This window comes from Puma concolor, chromosome E1, assembly GCF_028749965.1.
Source record: "Puma concolor isolate L17-30 chromosome E1, mPumCon1.1.hap2, whole genome shotgun sequence".
NCBI classification, from domain to species: Eukaryota; Metazoa; Chordata; class Mammalia; order Carnivora; family Felidae; genus Puma; species Puma concolor.
The window spans coordinates 15,009,955-15,033,008 of record NC_141680.1 but is presented as its reverse complement, the minus strand read 5'-3'; the positions used below and the strand labels follow the sequence as shown (position 1 = coordinate 15,033,008).

Genomic DNA, 23,054 nt, shown 5'->3' with positions numbered 1-23,054 from the left:
CCCATACTGTAAACAGTGGAATTATAAAAAAAAAAAAAGAAAAAAAAATAGCTGAAATACTTGGTTACCTTATACTTTTAATGTTTTTTGTTTCTTCATTTTTTGTTTTGAGAGAGAGGAAGAGAGTACAAGTGGGAGAAGGACAGAGAATCTGCACTGACAGCAGCAAGCCTGATGTGGGGCCTGAACCCATGAACCGCGAGATCATGACCCGAGTTGAAGTCAGATGCTCAACTGACTGAACCATCCAGGCACCCCCACCTTATACTTTTAAAGATGAAGTATAAAAATGTTTCACTCTCTGGGTGGCTAAGTTGGTTGAGTGTCCAGCTCTTGATTTCGGCTCAGGTCATGATCTCGTACTTCATGAGATCAAGCCCCATGTCAGGCTCTGCACTGATGGTGCAGTGCAGAGTCTGCTTGGGATTCTCTCTGCCCCTCCCCTGCTCGTGCTCTCTCTCTCTCTCTCTCTCTCTCTGTCTCTCAAAATAAATAAACATTAAAAAAAAAAGTTTCACTCTCAGGGTGCCTGACTACCCCAGTCAGTGAGGCGTGGGACTCTCAATCTCAGGGATGTGAATTTGACCCACACACTGGGTTTAAAGATTACTTAAAATCTTCAAAAAAAAAGTTTCACTTTCTTTGAGCACTACTTTGCTCAGCTAACTTATAAGAAATAGGTTAGAATTTTTAAGAAGTTGTGACAGTGGGGATTCATTCCTTTATTCATTCAACAGATATTTATCATGTATCAACTATGTAGTAGGCATTGCACAAAATGCCAGAGACTTGCAAATACAGACATGATCTCTCCCTTCATGAAGGTGATAGTGTGGTAAAGGGTAGGTATTCATCCAAGAAGCACCCAAACACATGTAAAATTGTCACTGTGACAAATGCTGTAAAAGATAGGTACAAGGTGCTGAGGAACCTGTGTAATTAGTGGAACCTTAGAAAGGTCAGAAAAGTCCACCAGAAAACTTCTAGAACTGATTCATGAATTCGGCAAAGTTGCAGGATATAAAATCAATGCACAGAAATCGGTTGCATTCCTACAAACCAACAATGAAGCAACAGAAAGAGAAGTGAAGGAATCGATCCCATTTACAATTGCACCAAAAACCATAAAATACCTAGGAATAAATCTAACCAAAAAAGTGAAAAATCTATACACTGAAAACTATAGAAAGCTTATGAAAGAAATTGAAGACACAAAAAAATGGAAAAATATTCTAGGCTCCTGGATAGGAAGAACAAATATTGTTAAAATGTCAATATTACCCAAAGCAATCTACATATTCAATGCAATCCCTATCAAAATAACACCAGCATTCTTCACAGAGCTAGAACAAACAATCCTAAAATTTGTATGGAACCAGAAAAGACCCCGAATAGCCAAAGCAATCTTGAAAAAGAAAACCAATGCAGGAGGCATCACAATCCCAGACTTCAAGCTGTATTACAAAGCTGTAATCATAAAGCAGTATGGTACTGGCACAAGAACAGACACTCAGATCAATGGAACAGAACAGAGAACCCAGAAATGGACCCACAAACATATGCCCAACTAATCTTTGACAAAGCAGGAAAGAATATCCAATGGAATAAAGACAGTCTCTTCAGCAAGCAGTGCTGGGAAAACTGGACAGCAACATGCAAAAGAATGAACCTGGACCACTTTCTTACACCATACACAAAAAGAAACTCAAAATGGATGAAAGACCTAAATTTAAGACAGGAAGCCATCAAAATCCTCGAGGAGAAAGCAGGCAAAAACCACTTTGACCTTGGCCGCAGCAACTTCTTACTCAACATGTCTCCAGAGGCGAGGGAAACAAAAGCAAAAATGGACTACTGGGACCTCATCAAAATTAAAAGCTTCTTTCTGAATTCATGGGGCATTCCAGATACTGAGACAGCCACGGTGTCTAGAATGGGGAGGGCAAGGTAAGCATGTATAGTTTCAGATGAGGCTAAACAGGAAGATAGGAACCAGATTATGCAGGGCCTTATAATTAGGGCAACAATATCATTTTATCATCTAATCTGGGACTCTACTGAAAGCAACACTAAAACCTATTCATCACACCAAGAAAATTATAACCTATGCTAAGGACTTACGTCTGGTATGAAACACAGACAGACCAAAGTGGAAGCAGAGACACCAGTTAGAAAGTGATTCCTTTATCCGACTTAAGAGGCTGGATAAAGGTGGCAGTGGCAAAGCTTGGGGAAAGTGAAAAGAATGAAGATATTTTCAAAAGGGGAAACTTAAAAAGATTTGGTGATGGACAAGTATTCATAGATGTCCTCTCAGGTTCTGGCTTGTTAACAGGACAGACAGTGCCATTCTCTAAAACTGTGAACTCTGACAGAGAATGACTTTTAGGAGAAATATCATAAATCTGAGCTGAATCTGAGACATCTAAGCAGAGATAGTGAGTAAGCAGTGATCTCCAGGTACAGAGCCCAGAAAATTGGTCTGGGGAAACAAAAGAATAAGTGAAATGCACACAAACAAGTGAGAGATGAGTGATGAGAATTCTTAAGGGGAAAATCAGAAGCAAAGAGAACGCTGCATTAAGCCTTGAAGTCCCCTTTAATGGTTGTAGATATAATCATTACAAAGGAAGCTATGCAAGGATACAGAAAGGGTGGAATAAAGTGTGGTGCCCAGGAAGCCAAGGAAAGAGGGTGTCCATGAAGGACAGCATGGGCGGAGTAACCTGCTTCTCAGAAGTCAACTGAAAACCAAAACTGCATTTAATGACAACAGATCAATGGAGACCTTTTCAAGAGCTGCTTTGGTAGTGGTGGAATCAGAAACCACCATAGAACAAGCTGAAGGTTAAGTATAGTGTGGAAAAAATGAAGACTGTAAAATCAGACAATTCTTCAAGAAGGTGAGTTGTGCAAAATACAAGTGAGTTGTGCAAGGGAGAAGTGAGATAGGGCAGTGGAAGTGAGAGGGTTGATGGAGAGATTTTATTAATAATTTTTAAATTAAAGATTTAAACATGTTTAAAAGTCAATGGAAAGTCACAAAGACCACATATTATGATTCCATTTATATGAAATGTCCAAAAGATGCAAATATGTAGAGAAAGAAAGGAGATTAGTGGTTGCCAAGGGCTGAAGAGAGAAAGGAGTTGGGAGTGACTGCTGAATAGGTTTATTTCGGGGATGACAAAAATGTTCTGGAACTAGTGGTGATGCTTGCACAACCCTGCGAACATACTAAGAACAACACAACCATACATTTTAAAATGATTTTATAGTATGTGAATGATATCTCAAATTTCCAAAAAGTTAAAGAGAAGAAGCTAGGTGACAGAGATTAAGTCATTAGGAAAAGGAAAACCAGACTGAGGTTCCTGGGATGAGAGGAGAGTATGGGATCCAAAGGACAGCTCTGATTAGAATATAGTAATAATAATAGTAATAGAATCATGAATAACAACATTTGTCCAACAAAACCAAAAGCAGACCCATGGTCTTTTGCTGTGTTTTCCACCAATTCACAGTTATCCACAACTGATTTAATTTTTTTATTTTAACATCTCATGGGTCAAATAAGCAATTAGACAGTAACATAAAAAAATAAAGATCCTGAAACAGTGGAAATGACCATTACTGACAACCTTAGGCTAACCAAAGAACCCAAATCCTACTTGCAAAATGTTAAGAAACTACCCTGATCAAATTGACCTCTCTTTTTTTTTTTATTAAATGTTTATTCATTTTTGAGAGAGAGGGCGTGAGTGGGGCAAGGGCAGAGAGCATGGGGGACAAAGGCTCTAAAGCGGGCTCTGTGTGACAGACAGCAGACAGTCTGATGTGGGGCTCAAACTCACAAACTGTGAGATCATGACCTGAGCTGAAGTCAGACACTCACGCTCAAACCACTGAGTCACCCAGGCGCCCCTCATATTGATCTCTTAAATGCAGATCTCTGTGCTAGCCAAGAAGCAGATGACACGAAAGAAAAATCCAGTCATCCAAACACCTCTCTGGCCTTCCAAGTACCGTTAAAAGTATTGCAATTTTCTAAGCAAACCCCAGTGACTTACCCTAAATTCACTTAAAGAAAAAAAAAAAAAAGCTTTTAAAAAATTCAGTAGTAAGGGGCATCTGGGTGGCTCAGTTGGTTCAGCGTCCAACTCTTCGTACCAGCTCAGGTCATGATCTCACAGTTCGCGAGATGGAGCCCTGCATCAAGCTCTGTGCTGACAGCATGAAGCCTGCTTGGGATTCTCTCCCTCTCTCTGCCCCTCCCCCACCCTTTCTCTCAAAATAAATAAACTTAAAAAAAGTCAGTAGTAAGAGACCCTTAAATAAATTTGTTTTGTATTACAGAATTTAGGAACAATCTAAAAGTAATCATTAAGGAGTTGGATGAATAAACTATAATACCTCCACACAAGAGAATACTCTGTAATCATTAAAGAAGAATGGGCTGTGCTTTTATGAAGAGGGTTCCTTGATATATTTAAAAAAAAAAAAAGCACAACTTTGAATAAAATCACATATGTACATTATGACCGCATTCTTGTATAAAAGACAAAAACCAAACAAAAAAGATCCCATGTATGTATATGCATAGAAAACTCTGGAAGTGTAAAAGCCACTCCTGGATGTGGAAATGGTGGGTGGGGTGAATAGGGTAGACACACACCTTCATTCTCTTCATTATTTTTCTTTTATCTGAATACGTTTTACATAAAATAATTTTCACAGCAGTGTTTTCTAACTATATGCAAAATGCTTATAATGTCAAGTGGGGGTAAAAAAAAAAAGTCCTATTATTGTATCTATCAAAATTACAATCACAAAAAATACTATGTATGTATAAGGACAAAGACTTAGAAAGACACATAAAGTACTTACATCTTCTGGGGGTGTAAAAACTGTGACTTTTTATTTTATGTTTGCAACATTACCATCATAAATGTAGTTACGAAGGATATATTTCTATAATTTTCCATTAAGCGTTCTATAATGTCTGTATAATTAAAAACAAAAACAAAAACCAGGGGTGCCTGGGTAGCTGAGTAGGTTGAGCATCTGACTTCAGCTCAGGTCTTGATTTCACAGCTCATGAGTTCTAGCCCTGCATCAGGCTCTGTGCTGACAGCTCAGAGCCTGGAGACTGCTTTGGATTCTGTGTCTCTGTCTCTCTCTGCCCCTCTGCTGCTTGCTTGCTCACTCTCTCTGTCACACACACAAACATTAAAAAAAATTTTTTTAACAAATAAAAAAATAAAAAACAAAATCCTCTTTTCAAAAAAGGAAAACAGGCCCATGGTTTCAGAATACTTTTCCATGAAAGAGGGACAATTCTGTTGGAAACCAAACTAGGATTATTTCCCACGGTGACAGCAATCACAAAAGACAGTACTACAGCTGAAGCATTAATTACATAGCTTTATAAAACACTCGGAGCAAGGGAAACAGCATTATAATTAATGTTTTCTTAGTGCCTTCAAACAGAGTTGTTATTTATATCAACAATTCTTGTTATTAAAAAATATACATATATTCACCTTGATGGACTAGAGTATATAATTTATTAATAAGAAATTACATCCTAATCACCAAAATGTACAAGATATCAAGCAGAGGTTATTCTAATTAAAGAAACGGAAAAAAACAACAAAGAGCTGATTCTTACACTTTGTTAGCAAGACAAGTGTTCATTCTCTTACCTCTAAGAAAACACAGACACTACTCTGAGGGTTAGAAATCCTTTTGTAGGACAAAGTCTAGTCATTCAGCTTTACTGGTTAAATATGTAGGTCACTGTAGCACCCTGGGACATTAAAAATTCCTGAACACAGGCAAGATCTTTTTTCATTCTCGTTTCTGAGATCACAAGAACTAAAATTAGCTCTCACGTGGAAATTAGTAATTTATTCGATCAGTCTTTGTTGTTTAACACATCCAGCTTCACAAAATAGCCTATTGTCAGCAAGTCCATGTCCGATTTCCCCAGAATAACTCCTGCTCTGCTACTAATGAATACAATATTACCATTATAGATGGAGTTTGGAAGGATACATTCTGTGACCAATGGTTGAAATAACAATCATTCTAACACTGTAGGACTGAACCTCATGTAACAACAACAAAGGCTAAAGCCCCCCAACCTAATTTTCTGACTTGGTTTCTATTCATTAGATCTTCACCAAGAGGTTAAATATGTACTGTTATAGGGGCGCCTGGGTGGCTCAGTCGGTTGAGCGTCCGACTTCAGCTCAGGTCACAATCTCGCGGTCCGGGAGTTCAAGCCCCGCGTCAGGCTCTGGGCTGATGGCTCAGAGCCTGGAGCCTGTTTCCGATTCTGTGTCTCCCTCTCTCTCTGCCCCTCCCCCATTCATGCTCTGTCTCTGTCTCAAAAATAAATACATGTTAAAAAAAAAATTTTTTTTTAAATATGTACTGTTATAAAGTATGACAAAACCCTTCAATGCTGGCTCTTTGGCTTAAAAACAAATCAGTTAAGTGTCACACTCTAACCAAACTCAACTGACAGGGCTCAACTCAGTTGCATATCCCCAAGGGGCTGGTTACTGTGAAAAAGTACAAACTAAAATCTAATTGCAAAGGTCAGACATGATTACAACAAGGCAGTGATGGATGCAGAGAAGAAAAATAGAAAGGGAGATTACACTAGAAATCCTCGTCACCTTATCAATTACACCAAGCGTAACAAAAATAAGGGTACCTATCATTTGCTAAGTGTTTATAATGTGTCACTTCACATGCATTATCACTAACCCTTATGACAAATACCAAAATATGTCTTTTTATCCCTGTGTTCTTTAGATGAGGAAATTCAGTCTCCGTGAAGTTAATTATCTAAAACCTCCAGAGCTGCTAAGTGGCACCTCAAGACCAGTCCTTAGAGTGACTGACTCAGAAATACCCCCTCTCCATACCACACACACCCTGCTTAAGAGGTGAGCAAATATGGGGTGCCTCACTGGCTCAGTCAGTAGACCTTGCAAATTTTGATCTCAGGGTCATGAGTTTGAGCTCTTCGTGGGGTGTAGAGATTACTTGAATATATAAAACTTAAAAGAAAAAAAACACGCATTCATGTTTATAGGTTAAAAATTCAAAACATAAGGGCACTTGGGTGCCTCAGTTGGCTGAGTGTCCGACTTCGGCTCAGGTCATGATCTCACAGTTCGTTGAGTTCGAGCCCCACATTGGGCTCACCGCTGTCAGTGCAGAGCCTGCTTTTCTGATCATCTGTCCCTCTCTCTCTACCCCTCCCCCGTTTATACTCTCTCAAAAATAAATAAAAATAGTTTTTTAAAAGTTCAAAACAGGGGTGCCTGGGTGGCTCAGTCAGTTGAGTGTCCAACTTCAGCTCAGCTCATGATCTCTCGATTTGAGAGTTCAAGCCCCGTGTCGGGCTCTGTGCTGACAGCTCAGAGCCTGGAGCCTGCTTCAGATTCTGTGTCTCCCCCATTCTCTGCCCCTCCCCTGCTCATGCTCTGTCTCCCTCTGTCTCTCAATAATGAATAAGTGTTAAAAAAATTTTTTTAATAAAAAAATTTTTAAAAGTTCGAAACATATAATTAAATCAAATTTATTGAATGTATTGTTTAGACTTCCTATCAGCAGTACTTAATGGTTTTTGGGTCAATGACCCTTTTTAAAAGTGAAGTTCTAAATTACAGGTCAAAGTTTTGAACCCTATCTCCTCAAGAAAAAAAATATACCATTTTTTTTTTGTTTGTTTTTTAAAGTAAGCTCTATGGCCACCATGGGACTTCCACTCATGACCCTAAGATCAATAGCCTAGAGACTGAGCCAGCCAGACGTGCCTCCAACTCAAGTATTTTTATCTAATTGTTTTCAAGGCATTTGTGAATCCTCTGAAAGTCCCTAAGGTTATTTCCCTGTTTACTTTTGTCTACTTGGTTAGAAATACAAGGAAAAGTGTCTCCAAATTATGTTAAACACTTTTTAATTTTTTTAGAGAGCGCTCTCACAGCTCACAAGTAGGGGGGGAGGGAGAGAGAGAAAGGGAGAGAGGGAGGGGGAGAGAGAGAGAATGAATCTCAAGCAGGATCCATGCGCAGCATGGAGCTCAATTTGGGGCTCAGTCCCACGACGCTGGGATCATGCCCTGAGCTGAAATCGAGTTGGATGCTCAACTGACAGTCACCCAGGTGCCCCATGTTAAACACTTATTAAAAGATATTTCTGTTATATTTTTCAAAATGCTGAAGCCTTTGTTTATTTTTGAGAAAGAGAGAGAGAGAGAGAGAGAGAGAGAGAGAGAATGAGTGGGGGAGGAGCAGAGAGAGAGGGAGACACAGAATTCGAAGCAGGCTCCAGGCTCTGAGCTGTCAGCACAGAGCCCAATGTGAAGCTCAAACCCACAAACCATGACATCATGATGTGAGCCAAAGTTGGATGCTTAACCAACTGAGCCACCCAGGTGACCTTCATTTTTTTTAACTTTCAATGAAAATTATTGTTTTTATTAACATAAACTAGTCCTTTTTTTTCCAATTTGATGCTTTCTTATCTTCTATTTTACTTTTTCTAATTTGGGGGAACTCTCATTTGCCTAGAAAATTTTTGTTCATCCCTTTAATTTTCCATTAATCCATAATTTAAGTAGGTCACTTGTGAGGTGGACAGGGGGAGGAGGAGGGGTAGGCAATGGGTTAGACAGGTGATGAGTAGGCAGCTCTTTCTGTCCATAGGTCTGTCCCTGTGCTTTAATAAAATCATCTATCTGCACCAAAAACAATAACAAAAAACAGGTGATGGGTAGTAAGGAAGGCACTTGTGATGAGCACCAGGTGTATGTAAATGATAAATCACTAAATTCTACAGCTGAAACTAATATTCCACTGTATGTTAACTAGATGGAATTTAAATACAAACTTAGAGAAAAAGTAAGTTTGCCATTTGTAAATGGCACAGAGTTAGAGTTTACAGAGGAATTAACTCTCGTGAATTCAATACATTTTTTGCATGTCTATTACTTGCCAGGCACCTTTAATACATTCAGATATGCTGTAATAACAAATCTGTCTGGTCTTCTCTGAGCTATTACTTTAAAAAATATAAATCTTAAGCCATCTTAAAAATCCTCCTCTGGTTCCTCTGTGTCTGAGCAACCAAGTTAATTTGCATGCTATGACAGGCTCTTCATGACCTGTTCTTTTTTTCATCTTGTTACTCCCCAACCTGCTATCCTATGTCCACTTCAGCCCCACCTACGTGCAATTCTCCAAACTTTCCACACCCTTCACAAAATTCTGTTCTCTGTACTTGGAATTCTTTCCCCCACCCTTTTTTTTTTTTTTTAATGTTTGTTTATTTTTAAGACAGAGCACAAATGGGGGAGGGACAAAGAGAGGGAGACACAGAATCCAAAGCAGGCTTTAGGCTCTGAGCTGTCAGCACAGAGCCTGATGCAGGGCTCAAACTCAGACAGTTAACCGAAGTCAGACACTCAACTGACTGAGCCACCCAGGTGCCCCTCCTTCCCCCTTCTATTCAGTCTTCAGGATTCAGTTCAAAGACCCAAGGCCTCTACTAACATCACCCCGTATCACTGCTTTGTCCTGCTCTTCTGACTTCCATTTTCAATTGCCTACTAAATAACCGTACTCGAATATCCCACAGCTTTCTCAGATTGCATATAACCCAAACCGAAAATCTCATCTCCCCAAAAACAAGCTCATTCCCCCTTGATCCCTAACTCAATAAACCAGGTGCTACCACCTAGACTCTTGCTAAATTAGAATCCAAAGCACCACACCTGGCTCACACTCCTTAATTTCTACCACGTTCTGCTCATTCTATTCATGAATTTTTCTCAAATTCATCAGTGATTTCTATCCCTCCTGCCTCTACCTAGTTAGGCCACCAATGTCTAATCTGGATTACTGAAACCATTTCCTACTTACCTCCCTATACCTCCAATCTTAATTTCCCCTGCAACCTATCCTCCACAATGCTCCTAGACTACTTCTGTCTAAACACAATTCTGAACATGTTATTCCTCTACTTTTAAATGTTAGTGGATAAGGATGGGGGTGGGTAGCTCTGAAGATACAAGAACCCTTGATGCATGTCCTTAAAATAAATTCCAAACTCCTAAGTGGGTCTTGTAAAGTACTACCAGCATAATCATCTCCAGACTCATCTGTCCACTATATCTCAGGCACACTCTGCTTTTCCAGTTCCCCTACTGCTCAGTGCTCTGCACATACTGTTCCCTCTACTTGTAACACTCTTCTATCCGGCTAACTCCTAGTCATTCTTCAGCACAACCATGACACCACTTTTGTTTCAAATCATTCTCTAAGTCCCAAAGTCACAGTTGGGTCTCCCTTCTATGTGATTCTACCATACATCCCACAGATTCTGCCACACCAAATGTGTTTATTTGTCCACTTCCCCTACTAGCATGTAAACTCCAAATGCGAAGTCACTGTCTTTCTTCTTTATTATGGCTTTTCCAAGAATTTAGCACAAAATGGTTAATCAACAGACATTTTGTTAAGTAATTAAGTACAATGATAGGAACACACAGGAAACCAAGAATAAAAAAACTGTATCTGTCCTAAAGCTACATGGACAAATAAAACATCCACATATATAACTATGAAATGAAGATTTAAGCACGATGGTAGAGATGATCTACACCAAGAGAAATACTAACTCAATCTCTCTAGACCATCTCCACAGTAAGATGCCAAAAATAATTCTTTAGAGCATGTAAAGAAAATACTGGAACTCTTATTTAAATGCTTTTTATTTCTATTTCATATTATGGCATCTAATGTGCTTAATATAGTAACACAGTGAATTGTACAAGCATTCATATATGGGGTGGTCCTCAACTTTTAACTGAGTGACAAAAAAAGCTTGGAAACCATAGTTCTAGGGTATTTGATCTCAACCTTTGTGTATTGTTGAAGGGGGCCTTGATCGCTTTCAGAATCTGATAGAAACTAAGAATTATCTCCCAGAAAAATGAGCATAAATATACATTATTTTTAAACTTTTATAAGATTTCTAGGGTATCTCGGCCTTCAGGTTAAGTCCTGCCCTAGGGCTTCCATTTTTAAAGCCATAAAGAGACTGCTAGTAGAAGAGGTCATCAAAATGTCTCAGGCCCTATTATCCTATTATTCCTTACCTTCCCTTTTCTCCACAATCCTGCTCCTCCTCCTCCCCAGTTGAATCACCACACCTGTCCCCAAGAAGGCTTGGAATTTCTAGTCTATAACTCCCATAGAGTTTAGGAATGCAGTGAAATATTTCCTTCTCAAAGGTATAACATACACATCAGTTATTCCCAAACCATCACCATAATTTTGCTATTTCCCTAAGTACTCATATTATTATTTCCTTAATTTTAAAAATCAACATTTTTACCAAATTTAACTTTAAATCTGACGACATCCTAAGTATCTGTGAAATCAGTTTTGATGCCTGATGATTTTCCTACTACATCAAAATAAACATACACTTAAAATAAGGACTCTAGACCCTCATCAGCACCAAGTTTTAGAGCACAATCTCAAGGTTTCTGCACTTACTCTGAAATCTCTGTTGGGTAAGCAATAATTCGGAGATCAAGTTTTCTTAAAGCCAGAAAGAAACTTGAAAGTATTTGGTCCAATCCTCTCATTTTACAGTTTAAAAAGATGCAACCCAGACAGGTTAAGTGATTTGTCCAAGATCAGATGAGAAATTTAAGGAAAAGTCTAGGATTAGCATTCAGGTATAGTATTGGCCCAGTATGCTTTCCACTACACTTGTGTCCTTTCAGATTACACTAGAATAATACAGTTATCAAGAATTCTTCATCTGTTACCTACCTCACTCTTCCATTCAGATTTATCTGAACATGCTGCTTAAAATCTGGATATTTGGATGCCAGATACGCAAAGTCAGGAGGTTTGTCCTTGTATCTATTCCTTGCATGCATTGATTTACTCAGAGCCATCTTTAAAAAGAAAAAAAAAAGGAAAAAAGTCAGCATATTTTAGTTTAAAAAAAATTAGTGGGAAAAAGCTGTGGTTGCCAAGTCAACAGTTATAGCCAATATATTTCTGCTAATCAACTGAGAAAGTAGAGTTACATTTTTTAAATGTACACAGCAAATAAGCATATGAAAAGATGCTTAACATCACCATGAATCATTAGGGAAATGCAAATCAAAACCACAGTATCACTTCATACCCATTAGGATGACTATTATTAAAAAGGAAAAAAAAGAGGGGTGCCTGGGTGGCTCAGTTAGTTAAGCGTTGGACTTTGGCTCAGGTCACGACCTCATGGTTCATGAGTTCAAGCCCCACATCAGGCTCTGTGCTAACAGCTTGGAACCTGCTTCAGATTCTGTGTCCCCCTCTCTCTCTCTCTGACCCTCCCCTGCTCGCACTCTCTAAAATAAATAAACATTTTAAAAAGTTAAAAAAAAAAAAGAAAAAAAAAGATAAACGTTGGTGAGGATGTTAGGAAACTGGAGCCTTCACGCACTGCAGGGAGGAATGTGTACAACTGCTGTGGAAAGTTTGGCGGTTCTTTAAAAAGTAGAATTGCCACATGATCCAGCAACTCCCCTCCTCATATACCCAAGAAAAGTGAAAGCATGGATTCAAAGAGATATTTGCACATCAGTGTTCACAGCAGCATTATTCATAACAGCCGAAAGGTAGAAACAATCCCAAATGTCCATAAATGGATAAACCAAATGTGGTACATACATACAATGGAATATTATTCAGTCATAAAAAGGAATAAATTTCTGATACACCCTACAACATGGATGAACCTTAAAAACATTATGTAAGGGAAACAAGCCACGTACAAAAAAGACAAACGGGGGCGCCTGGGTGGCGCAGTCAGTTAAGCGTCCGACTTCAGCCAGGTCACGATCTCGCGGTCCATGAGTTCGAGCCCCGCGTCAGGCTCTGGGCTGATGGCTCGGAGCCTGGAGCCTGTTTCCGATTCTGTGTCTCCCTCTCTCTCTGCCCCTCCCCCGTTCATGCTCTGTCTCTCTCTGTCCCAAAAATAAATAAACGTTGAAAAAAAAAATTTCAAAAAAGACAAACGTTGTATTTTCCCACTTATAGTAGCAAGAATAGGCAAATTCATATAGAGAGCAGAATAGAGGTTACCAGGGTTTGGGAGGGAGGTAGGAATGTTGAATTATTACTTAATGGGTACACGGTTTCTGTTTAGGATGAGGAAAAACTTCTAGAAATGGACAGTGGTGATGGTTACACAACACTGAATGCACTTAATGCCACTGAATAGTACACTTAAAAATGGTTAAAATGGTTAACTTTTATGTTATGTATATTTTATCACAGTTTGAAAAATGTATGCAACATATGATTTTTTTTTTTTTTTAAACCATGGTAAGAAAACCGGAAACTATTCTTTTGAAAGCATCAAAGGGGTAGAAGGCAGTATAATCTACAGCCAAGAAGTAATAGTCAGAGGTACTTTTTACAGTGTTCTTGTATGGACTGAATATTTGGTAGTACACCATAAAGTCACTAATGTTTCAAAATACACTTTCTATTTTATAGATTTCAGTCTTGTCAGTCCTAGGTAGCTAAAAACCAAATGAAAACAAACAATTTTGTCTTCTTCCAGATTACAAAAAGGGAAAAAAAGTTAATGCATTTATATTGCAAGACAAACACTGGAAGAAAAGCCATTGTAGTGGTTTAGTAAATTGTGCAGTTGGTAATTTGAAAAAATAATTTTTTTATGCTTGTTTATTTTTGAAAGACAAAGACAGAGCATGAGTGGGGGAAGGACAGAGACAGAGGGAGACACAGAATCCAAAGCAGGCTCCAGGCTCTGAGCTGTCAGCACGGAGCCCGACATGGGGCTCAAACCCACGAACTGAGAGATCATGGCCTGAGCCGAAGTCGGACGCTTACCGAGCCACCCAGGCGTCCCTAAAAAAATATTTTAGTGTATATCTCAGTGGCAACTGATTTGTATTTTCTTTTTATCACTCTGTATTTTCCATTGTTTTTTATAAGGCGCATTCACCTAAACAAAATTATGTAAGTCAGAATCTTAGGCATCACTTGCTAGTTCTATACTCCTCTCATATCCCCCAAAATCAACAGTCATGAGGATTTTTACCTGCTAAATACCTCTCAAATCCATCTATTCCTCCCTATCTTCACAGGTATCAGCCCAGTACAAATTAACAACCTCCTACTTGGCCACACGAAATCAACTCTTACAATTTTCCTTTTCCACCTTGCAGAGATCATCTCCTAAACACAAATCTCATTATGTCTTCTCCTATGCTCACCTGTTCAAATCTTTACTCAGAGGATTAAAAACAAAAACCACTAGGGTGCCTGGGTGGCTCAGTTGGTTAAAGTTAAGCCTCTGACTCTTGATATCTTGATTTCAGCTCCAGTCAGGAAGGCTGCTTAAGATTCTCTCTTCCTCTGCCCCCACCCCCCACCCCTTCGCACAGGCTTGCTATCTCAAACTCATCACTTTAGCATACATATTAGGCCCAGTACAGCACGGCCTTTCCTAGTTTTTCACCATCAGTTTATGTCACACCTATCCTTGCTCTTCTTTCTGTCCCTCCACTCTGGCAACAGGGTCTTTACACAGTTTATTCCCTTTGTAATGTTCTTTCCTCCTCTTCACCTACTGAATTCCTACTTATCCTTTAAGTTTTTATTTATTTATTTTTGAGAGAGAGCACAGCCAGAGTGCAGCCAGCAAGTGGGAGAGGGACAGAGAAAACAAGAATCCTAAGCAGGCTCCACACTGTCAGCACAGAGCCTGATGTGAGGCTGCAATTCTCTAACCCAACTGCGAGATCATGACCGGAACGGATATCAAGAGTCAGACGCTTAATAGATTGAGCCACCCAGGCGCCCCTCCTACTCATTTTTACTCTTACAGTTCAAACATCTCTCCTTCAGGAAAGTGTTTCTTCCCTAATCTCACTAGTTAAATCATATTCCCTTATTATAGTGTCTCCTGGCAACAAGCACCTTTCCTTTGTAGGCTTATTAGAGATGTAACTTTACACAGTAATGGATCTAACACTCTATTTCAGGTTTTTGACAGCTTTCTACACTGAAAAAAAATTGTTAATTTTTTAATTCAAGTATAATTAGCATAATGTTATATTAGTTTCAGGTGTATGATATAATGGTTCAACAATTATAAATATTCCCCTGGGCTCATCAAAGTAAGTGTACTCTTTTTTTTTTTTTAATTTTATTTTTAACGTTTATTTATTTTTGAGACAGAGCATGAATGGGGGAGGGTCAGAGAGAGAGGGGGACACCGAATCTGAAACAGGCTCCAGGCTCTGAGCTGTCAGCACAGAGCCCGACACGGGGCTCGAACTCACGGACCGCGAGACCAGACCTGAGCCGAAGTCAGCCGCTTAACCAACTGAGCCACCCAGGCGCCCCAAAGTAAGTGTATTCTTAATCCCCCCCACCCACCTCCCCACCTCCCCTCTGGCAACCACCAGTTTGTTGTTTGCATTTAAGAGTCTGTTTTTTGGGAGGCACTTGGGTGGTTCAGTCTGTTAAGCGTCCAACTCCTGATTTCAGCTCAGGTCCTGATCTCATAGTCGTGGGATAGAGCCCTAAGCCAGGCTCTGAGCTGAGCTGAACGTGGAGCCTGCTTGGAATTGTCTCTCCCCACCCCCTCCTCTACAGACATGCACGCGCACTCGCGCGTGCTCTCTCTCTCTCTCTCTCTCTCAAAAATAAACATCTAAAAGAAAAGAGTCTTTTTTTGCTCATCTCCCTTTTTTTTGTTTCTTTAAATTCCACATGAGTGAAATCATATGGTATTTGTCTTTCTTTGACTTATCTCACTTAGCACTATATCCTCTAGGTCCACCCATGTTGTTGCAAATGGCAAGATTTCATTCTTTTTTAAATTTTTTTAATGTTTTTATTTACTTTTGAGAGACAGAGACCAAGTGCGAGTGGGAGTGTGGGGGAGGGAGGGAGAGAGAAAGAGAGAGAAAGAGAGAAAGAGAGAGAGAGAGAGAGAGAGAGACAGAGGGAGGGAGACACAGAATCCGAAGCAAGCTCCAGGTTCTGTGCTGTCAGTACAAAGCCCGATGCAGGGCTTAAACACGTGAACCACCAAAAGACCATGACCTGAGTGGAAGTTGGATGTTTAACCAACTGAGCCACCCAGGTGCCCCAAGATTTCATCCTTTTTAATAGCTGAGTAATATTCCATCATGTATATATACACCTTTTTAAAAATATATACCTTTTAAAAAAATTTTTAGTGTTTATTTATTTTTGAGAGAGACATGTGCAAGCCGGGGGAGGGGCAGAGAAAGAGGGAGACACAGAATCCAAAGCAGGATCCAGGCTCTGAGCTGTGAGCACAGAGCCCGACATGGGGCTCAAACCCACGAACCGTGAGATCATGACCTGAGCCGAAGTCAGACACTTAACCAACTGAGATACCCAGGCACCCCAACTTTCAAAGCATTCTAGGCTTTTCCCTCAAAGTTCTTTAGTTTACATTTGTCTGTCCTATCCCCCACCCCACCTCCCAAGCTGCAACCATGTCCATCTTATTGTTTATTCCATCCACCAGCAACTGGCATACAATAAATATTTGTTACGTCAATGAATAATTCAGAATTCAGGGGAATTAATAGTCACCTGAAAGCTTTTCAGCATACTAAACTACCACCTCTTGCCCCTAACATTATCACAGAAACTCACTACATACAAGTTTTAATTTCCTAACATTAATATGCCCTTACAGACTATCAAGAAAGAGGGGAGCATAAAACTAGGACAAGAACCCGTCCCCATGAAAAAGTTATATAAGGGGCACCTGGCTGGCTCAGTCAGTACAACATGTGACTCTTGATCTTGGGGTTGTAAGTTCAAGCCCTATGTTGGGTGTAAAGATTACTTAAAAATAAAATTTAAAAAAGATTAAAAGAATTGTAAAAAATTTTTTTTAATTAAAAAAATAAAATAAAGTAAATAAATAAATAATAAAATTAAGGGGCGCCTGGGTGGCTCAGTCTGTTGGGCAACCAACTCCACCCAGGTCATGATCTCACAGATCATGAGTTTGAGCCCCTCATCCGGCTCTGTGCTGACAGCTCAGAGCCTGAAGCCTGCTTTGGATTCTGTGTCTCCCTCTCTCTCTGCCCCTCCCCCACTCATGTTCTATCTCTCTCCTTCAAGAGTAAATAAACATCAGGGGCGCCTGGGTGGCTCAGTAGGTTAAGCGTCTGACTTCAGCTCAGGTCATGATCTCGTGGTTCATGAGTTCAAGACCCACATCGGGCTCTGTGCTGACAGCTCAGAGCCTGGAGCTTGCTTCAGATTCTGTCTCCGTCTCTCTCTGCCCCTTCCCCACTCATGCTCTGTCTCTTTCTCAAATATAAATAAAACATTAAAAAAATTTTTTCAAAAAGAGTAAATAAACATCAAAAAATATTTAAAAAAAAAAATTTTTTTTTTAACATTTATTTATTTTTGAGACAGAGAGAGACAGAGCATGAACAGGGGGAGGGCCAGAGAGAGAGGGAGACACAGAATCTGAAGCAGGCTCCAGGCTCTGAGCTGTCAGCACAGAGCCTGATGCAGGGCTCGAACTCACGGACCGTGAGATCGTGACCTGAGCGGAGTCGGACGCTCAACCGACTGAGCCACCCAGGCGCCCCCCAAAAATATTTTTAATAAACAAATTAAATTTAATTTAAAAAAAAAGGAAAATGTTCTCCTTTCTTGTGATTCTGGCAAGCAACAAAAGAAAAGTACCCTAACAGTAATTTCAAGAGACATTGGTATGTAAGGCTCTGCAACACATTTAAGATTCTAAAGACTGCATGCATGACATCAGTGTACACACGACACTCTGAACATATGTGGAACAAATTAAATTACAGATACAGCAAATTCAATTCATGTCCTACATTAATCAACCCTTCTGATTAGAATACATACAGAAAAAATCAATAAAGCCACCCTTTTGCTAACCAATCTCCTAACGCAGGCAATGGGGTCTTAGCTAAATCTTATTCTTCTGAGTATCAACACTTAGCTGGAATAAACATTGTCACTTCCCACTTCTCCCTAACTTAATCTTTCTCTTCCTGGCTCATTCTTATCCAGTCACACTGCCCTCCTTGTTTGTTTGTTTGTTTTTTAATCAAATCTGGCACACTCCTGACTCAGGGCTTTTGTACTTGGTCTGTATAGACTGCTCTTCCCCCAGAAATACATACATATAAGGTGCCTCACCTTTTTCAGGCCTTTGACAAAACCTCACCTTCTCACTGATGCCTTTCCCACTTTTTAAAAATTATTATTTTTTAAAGTATGCTCCATGCCCAACGTGGGGTCTGAAGTAACCACCCCTCTATCAAAAGTAGCATGCTCTATCAACTGAGCCAGCCAAGGCGCCCCTGATGCCTTTCCTCAGTGCAGTGAGTTAACACACTCCACTCCCTTAATAGTTTCGGTACTCTACATAGAACTTACCCATCCGATATTCCATACACAGCATTTACTTACTTTTCAAAACTGCCCTGCCAGTAAACTTCATGTGGGAAAATATTTTGTCTATCTTGTTCACTGTGATATCCCCGCGCCTAAATTAGGGCCTGGGAGAGTAGACACTCGTAAGTATTTGTTGACTGAACACACGACGAAACTCTTCACTGTCCCAGAACACTAAAACACAGCACTCTCATTCTTTGTAGAACAGCCCTCAACTGGACACTCAAAAAGGATGTCTCTTGTGGGTTACCCGGGTCAGTCCAGAAAGCCAAAGGAGCACACCCTTGACACTGAGGCTTCGCTTTTCTTTGATCTTTGCCATCTCCATGCTGTTTCCTTGGTTTCTCCTAACCCTCTTAATAACAGTCTTAAACTACCGTTTATCTTAACACAAAAGAATCTAAATTCCGCTTCGAATTCAAATTTCCGCTTCCAACTCGAAATTTCTTCTGCATAAATTTCTCCCAGTTCAACCCCAATCTCCGTTTTCTCACTTTGCCTTCCTTCATTCATAACTCTTTTTCCTCTAGTTCCGCCATTGCCAGTTCTCTATCTCCTCCACTCCTCCCACACATTCATCTTATCCACCCAGTCTTCCAGCCTCAGTTTCGGATCTCTCTAAACGTCCTCAGCCCCTGGGACCTCTCTCACTTCAATCCTAGCCTCCATTCTATACGCCAACTCCTCCCAGCCGCCCCACCACCATTACCCCCTCCACGTGCGCGCGCGCGCGCACCCACCCACCCAAACCGTTCACTCACCCATGTGGTCTGTCCCCCTAGACCCAAAGTCAGTACCTCACAGGTGCAGAATCCGCGCGCGCGCACGCAAACACACACACACATACATACACCCATCGGGTCTGTCTCCCCAGGCCCGAAGTCAGCAACTCACCAGCCCAGGACCCGAGAATAAGGAACTCGGGCCGTACATTGGTTAAATGACCTCTCCTCCCGCCCAAGAAATATTAAATGACTCACATCTGAAGTCAACGTTTCTTCAAGAAGACCAGTCTGGAGTAGGCCTCTTTAACCCTAGAGTCTTAAACCACCCGCAGAGCGAAGCGCCTAGAAACGCAGATGTTACGCTCCAAGTGCGCCGCCATGTTGGGCAGCCATTTAGCCTCGTGATTGGACGAAGCACTCTCGCGCGACCTGTAGCAGAGTCTGAAGAAAGAAAGAACCGTCGCGATATCTGGAGTTTGAGGCTCCTGACACAAGGAAGGGGCGTGGTAGCAAGCGGGGTGTTTTTGCGTGGGGGTACCTGGCGTAAAATCGGTTTGAGAACTTGTTTTTCGTTTGTCTGTTTTTTAATGTAGATTTTTAAAAATGTAGCTTTCTGGGTCCCACTTCAGACTTCCTAAATCACTCTCGGGGGTTGGGCAGGAATATGAGAACGGCGGGGGGAGGGGACTTTAGGATTTGATGGCGAGCAGTTAGCGTCGTTTATTGTGCAACAGGTCTCTCTCTTCGTATGTTGCCTCATTTAATCATGACTGATGAACCTGTGGTGTGGGAAGGCGTAATCGCATTTACAGCCTCAAAACTGGGGGTCAGAAATATTAAGTCGTTTGTTCAAGATCTCACATCGGATGACACTAAGTCCGTGTTCTTTGTCTCCTCACCTGCCACTTGAGCTGGAAGCTCTATTAAATGCTTTTCATTTTTCTTTTCAACTCGGTTATACTTTCACCCTCTGGTATGTAGAGTAAGCATTAGTCTCATTTCATAATGGAGACAAAAAGATAAACCACTTTAAAAAGGTATACAACTTAAGCTAGGACTAAAGTCATCCTCTGGGCCCTCACGTAGTAACTTTTTCCATTAAAGATTGCCTGAGTCCTAGTAATTAATATGAAAGCTTCTGGCAAAGTGCTGCTGTAAAATTGAGAGACAGAGGCTAAGAAATGGAGACTTCAGCTTTATGCAGAACAAAGTGTATAGGCAGTCACCCAAGGAAAGGTGAGGAGGTGCTCTCAAACACACCACCTTAAAATATATAGCTTAAAACAACAGTTTTATTTACTCACTGTTCTTCAGTCTAGGCTGGAATTAGTCCATCTGTTCTTGTTCTGTCCTTGCTGTTCATGGTAGCATCAGCTGGTGGCTGGTTCAGCTGGAGTGACTGGGCCCCCCTCTCCCTGTAGTCTCAAATTTTCTCCCTCTCCATGTGACCTTTCCATATAATTTCTCCAGCAGAGTAGCCAGACTTCTTACATATTAGCTCAGAGATCCCAAAAAGGCAAAAGTGTAAGCTTCTGGGCCTTCTTGAGGCTTAGGCCCAGAACCGGTGCTTTCATTATTCACTAAATTCTATTTGTTAAAGCAGATCAAAGGGCCAGCCAGATTCAAGAGGAAGGTATCCTGGAGTTCCAGGTTATACTCTCAATACTGGAAGCTGTGGTTTGCTGATCTACCAATGAATAGAAAACCACAGAAAGTTTTCTCTTTAGTTGTAGTGACTTTGGTACTGGTTATTTTTACAGTATTTAGTGCTGGCTTCTGGAAAGGTGAAAGAGAAAATGGTTTGGGAGGTATGACTGGTAGGGTTGTAAGATGCTGGTGAATTTCTCTGTTAGCTCCAAACAGAGATCTGATTCCCCTGTGGGTCAGAGCAGAGAGATCCTAGCTTTATGGGGTTTAAATCATGCCCCCGATCACTTACTAACCCCATGATGATGGACAATTTACTTACAATATCCAAGCCTGAGTTTTCTCAATATTGCCAAACAGGGTAGTAATCTCATATGGTTGTTGTGAGAATTAAATCAGATAATGCATATAAAGTAGGATAGTTTCTAGCACATAGTAAGTTATCATTATTACTATTATTATTCCTTATAATTTCTTTGTCAGTTTCCATTTTTAAAAAATTATTTCAGGGGCGCCTGGGTGGCTCAGTCGGTTAAGTGTTCAACTTCAGCTCAGGTCATGATCTCACAGTTTGTGGGTTCAAGCCCCGCATCAGGCTCTGTGCTGACAGCTCAGAGCCTGGAGCCTGCTTCGGATTCTGAGTCTCCCTCTCTCTCTGCCCCTCCCCCGCTCATGCTCTGTCTCTCTCTCTCTCTGTCAAAAATAAATAAAAACATTGAAAAATTTAAAAAAATTATTTAATAATGATAAAACATGTTCACTATAGAAAATTTGTAAAAATTTTAAATAATACAGGAAAATATGAGAAAGAAAGCAAAAAGTATCTAAAAATCTCACCACCTAGAGCCAATTACCAGAAGTTGATAACCTTACTTCCAGACCTCTGTTTTCATAAGGATATATAACTAAACAATTTTTATATATTTTTTCTCAGATATAAATCTTGGAGGTTCTCCTACCTCAATTAATATAGTTCTATATTAATGCGATGGGTCCATAGTATTCCATTTTATGGATGTGCCACAATTTTTTGAAACTATTTTCCCTATAGGTGAACATAGATTGGCCTGCTCTTATGATACAATGATGACTACATCTCCTTTAAAACTTTTTTTTATGTTAAAATTGTCTAGAGACTCCACAAAATTGATTAATAACATACTCAACATCAGATTCCTATGGCTTATCTCTCTGACTTACCCTCAAATTCCCAGGAATTTAATCTTGTAAGAGAAGTCTGTCCAACTTCAACACAGTATAGGAGTTCAATTAGTCTATTACATTCTTTGCTTTTTGCTGCCTCTTTGTAGTAGGAAATTGATTCTGCACATTTAGTGGGTAATGCTGCTAATTCTGAAATTTTACATATTTGGTACCAGATCTGCTTTCAGCATCAGCCATCTCCTGGGCTGAAGTCAACCCTTGAGGGCATCATCCTGAATTCCCATTTTACTGAAGTTAATTATTTCCAAGACCTAGTTACTCTACCCTGCCACTCTCCTTTGGCCAGGACTAGACAGTCAACATCCACACATCTCCCTAACTTCGTGTCTTAGGGAGTAATGATTGAATGTCAATTCCCAGAAGACCATGGCCTCCTTATGTCAATGTATTCAGCTCCTTTTTAGGGACCAAGTTAATATTTCAAAAATCTAATGGCCACCTTAATTAAGTCGTAAGAACTATGCCCTTATCCCAAAACAATGACTGTTTCTCAGCCTTACATTTACATAACTGAGAGAGCTGCTCAAGTGATGCTTTATATTTAGGACACCATATTTTTCATTTTTATAAATGTTGAATTCTTTGAAGACTCGAAAAGTAAATTTCAAAAATTAATAGCTGGAAGAAGAACTGGATCTAAATGTACATTTGACTACTTCCTGTTCAAAGTTGCATAAAACAGAATATATTAATTTAAAAACAATAAATTCCAAATAGGACTGAAAACCAGAAATAACGCCATTGACGGATCAGAAAATTGGGGATATTCTGAAAAACCAGGACACGGATAGGAATAACAACTAAAATGCCAAGGCGTTTTTTATAGGGAAATGCAGATGATTTTGAAATATATCTGGAAAACAAAATGTGCAACAATAGCTAATAATAGTGTTTTCCACTTGGA

At 40.1% G+C, this 23,054-nt stretch overlaps 1 protein-coding gene across 2 annotated transcripts in view; it reads right to left on the bottom strand.

Moving 5' to 3' along the window:
* METTL16 (methyltransferase 16, RNA N6-adenosine) overlaps window positions 1-19,680 on the bottom strand; it is an 83,280-nt gene extending 63,600 nt beyond the window's left edge. The window contains exons 1-3 of one of the 2 annotated variants that reach the window (XM_086686355.1): window positions 19,535-19,680; window positions 18,570-18,658; window positions 11,865-11,992 (exon numbers count right to left, since the gene is read on the bottom strand). In XM_086686355.1, the coding sequence (XP_086542481.1) occupies window positions 11,865-11,992 (128 nt within the window). In that variant the 5' untranslated portion in view covers window positions 18,570-18,658; window positions 19,535-19,680. The remainder of the gene's footprint in view (window positions 1-11,864; window positions 11,993-18,569; window positions 18,659-19,534) is intronic. The other variant, XM_025917619.2, reaches the window with a different exon arrangement.
* Window positions 19,681-23,054: the final 3,374 nt, after the last annotated feature.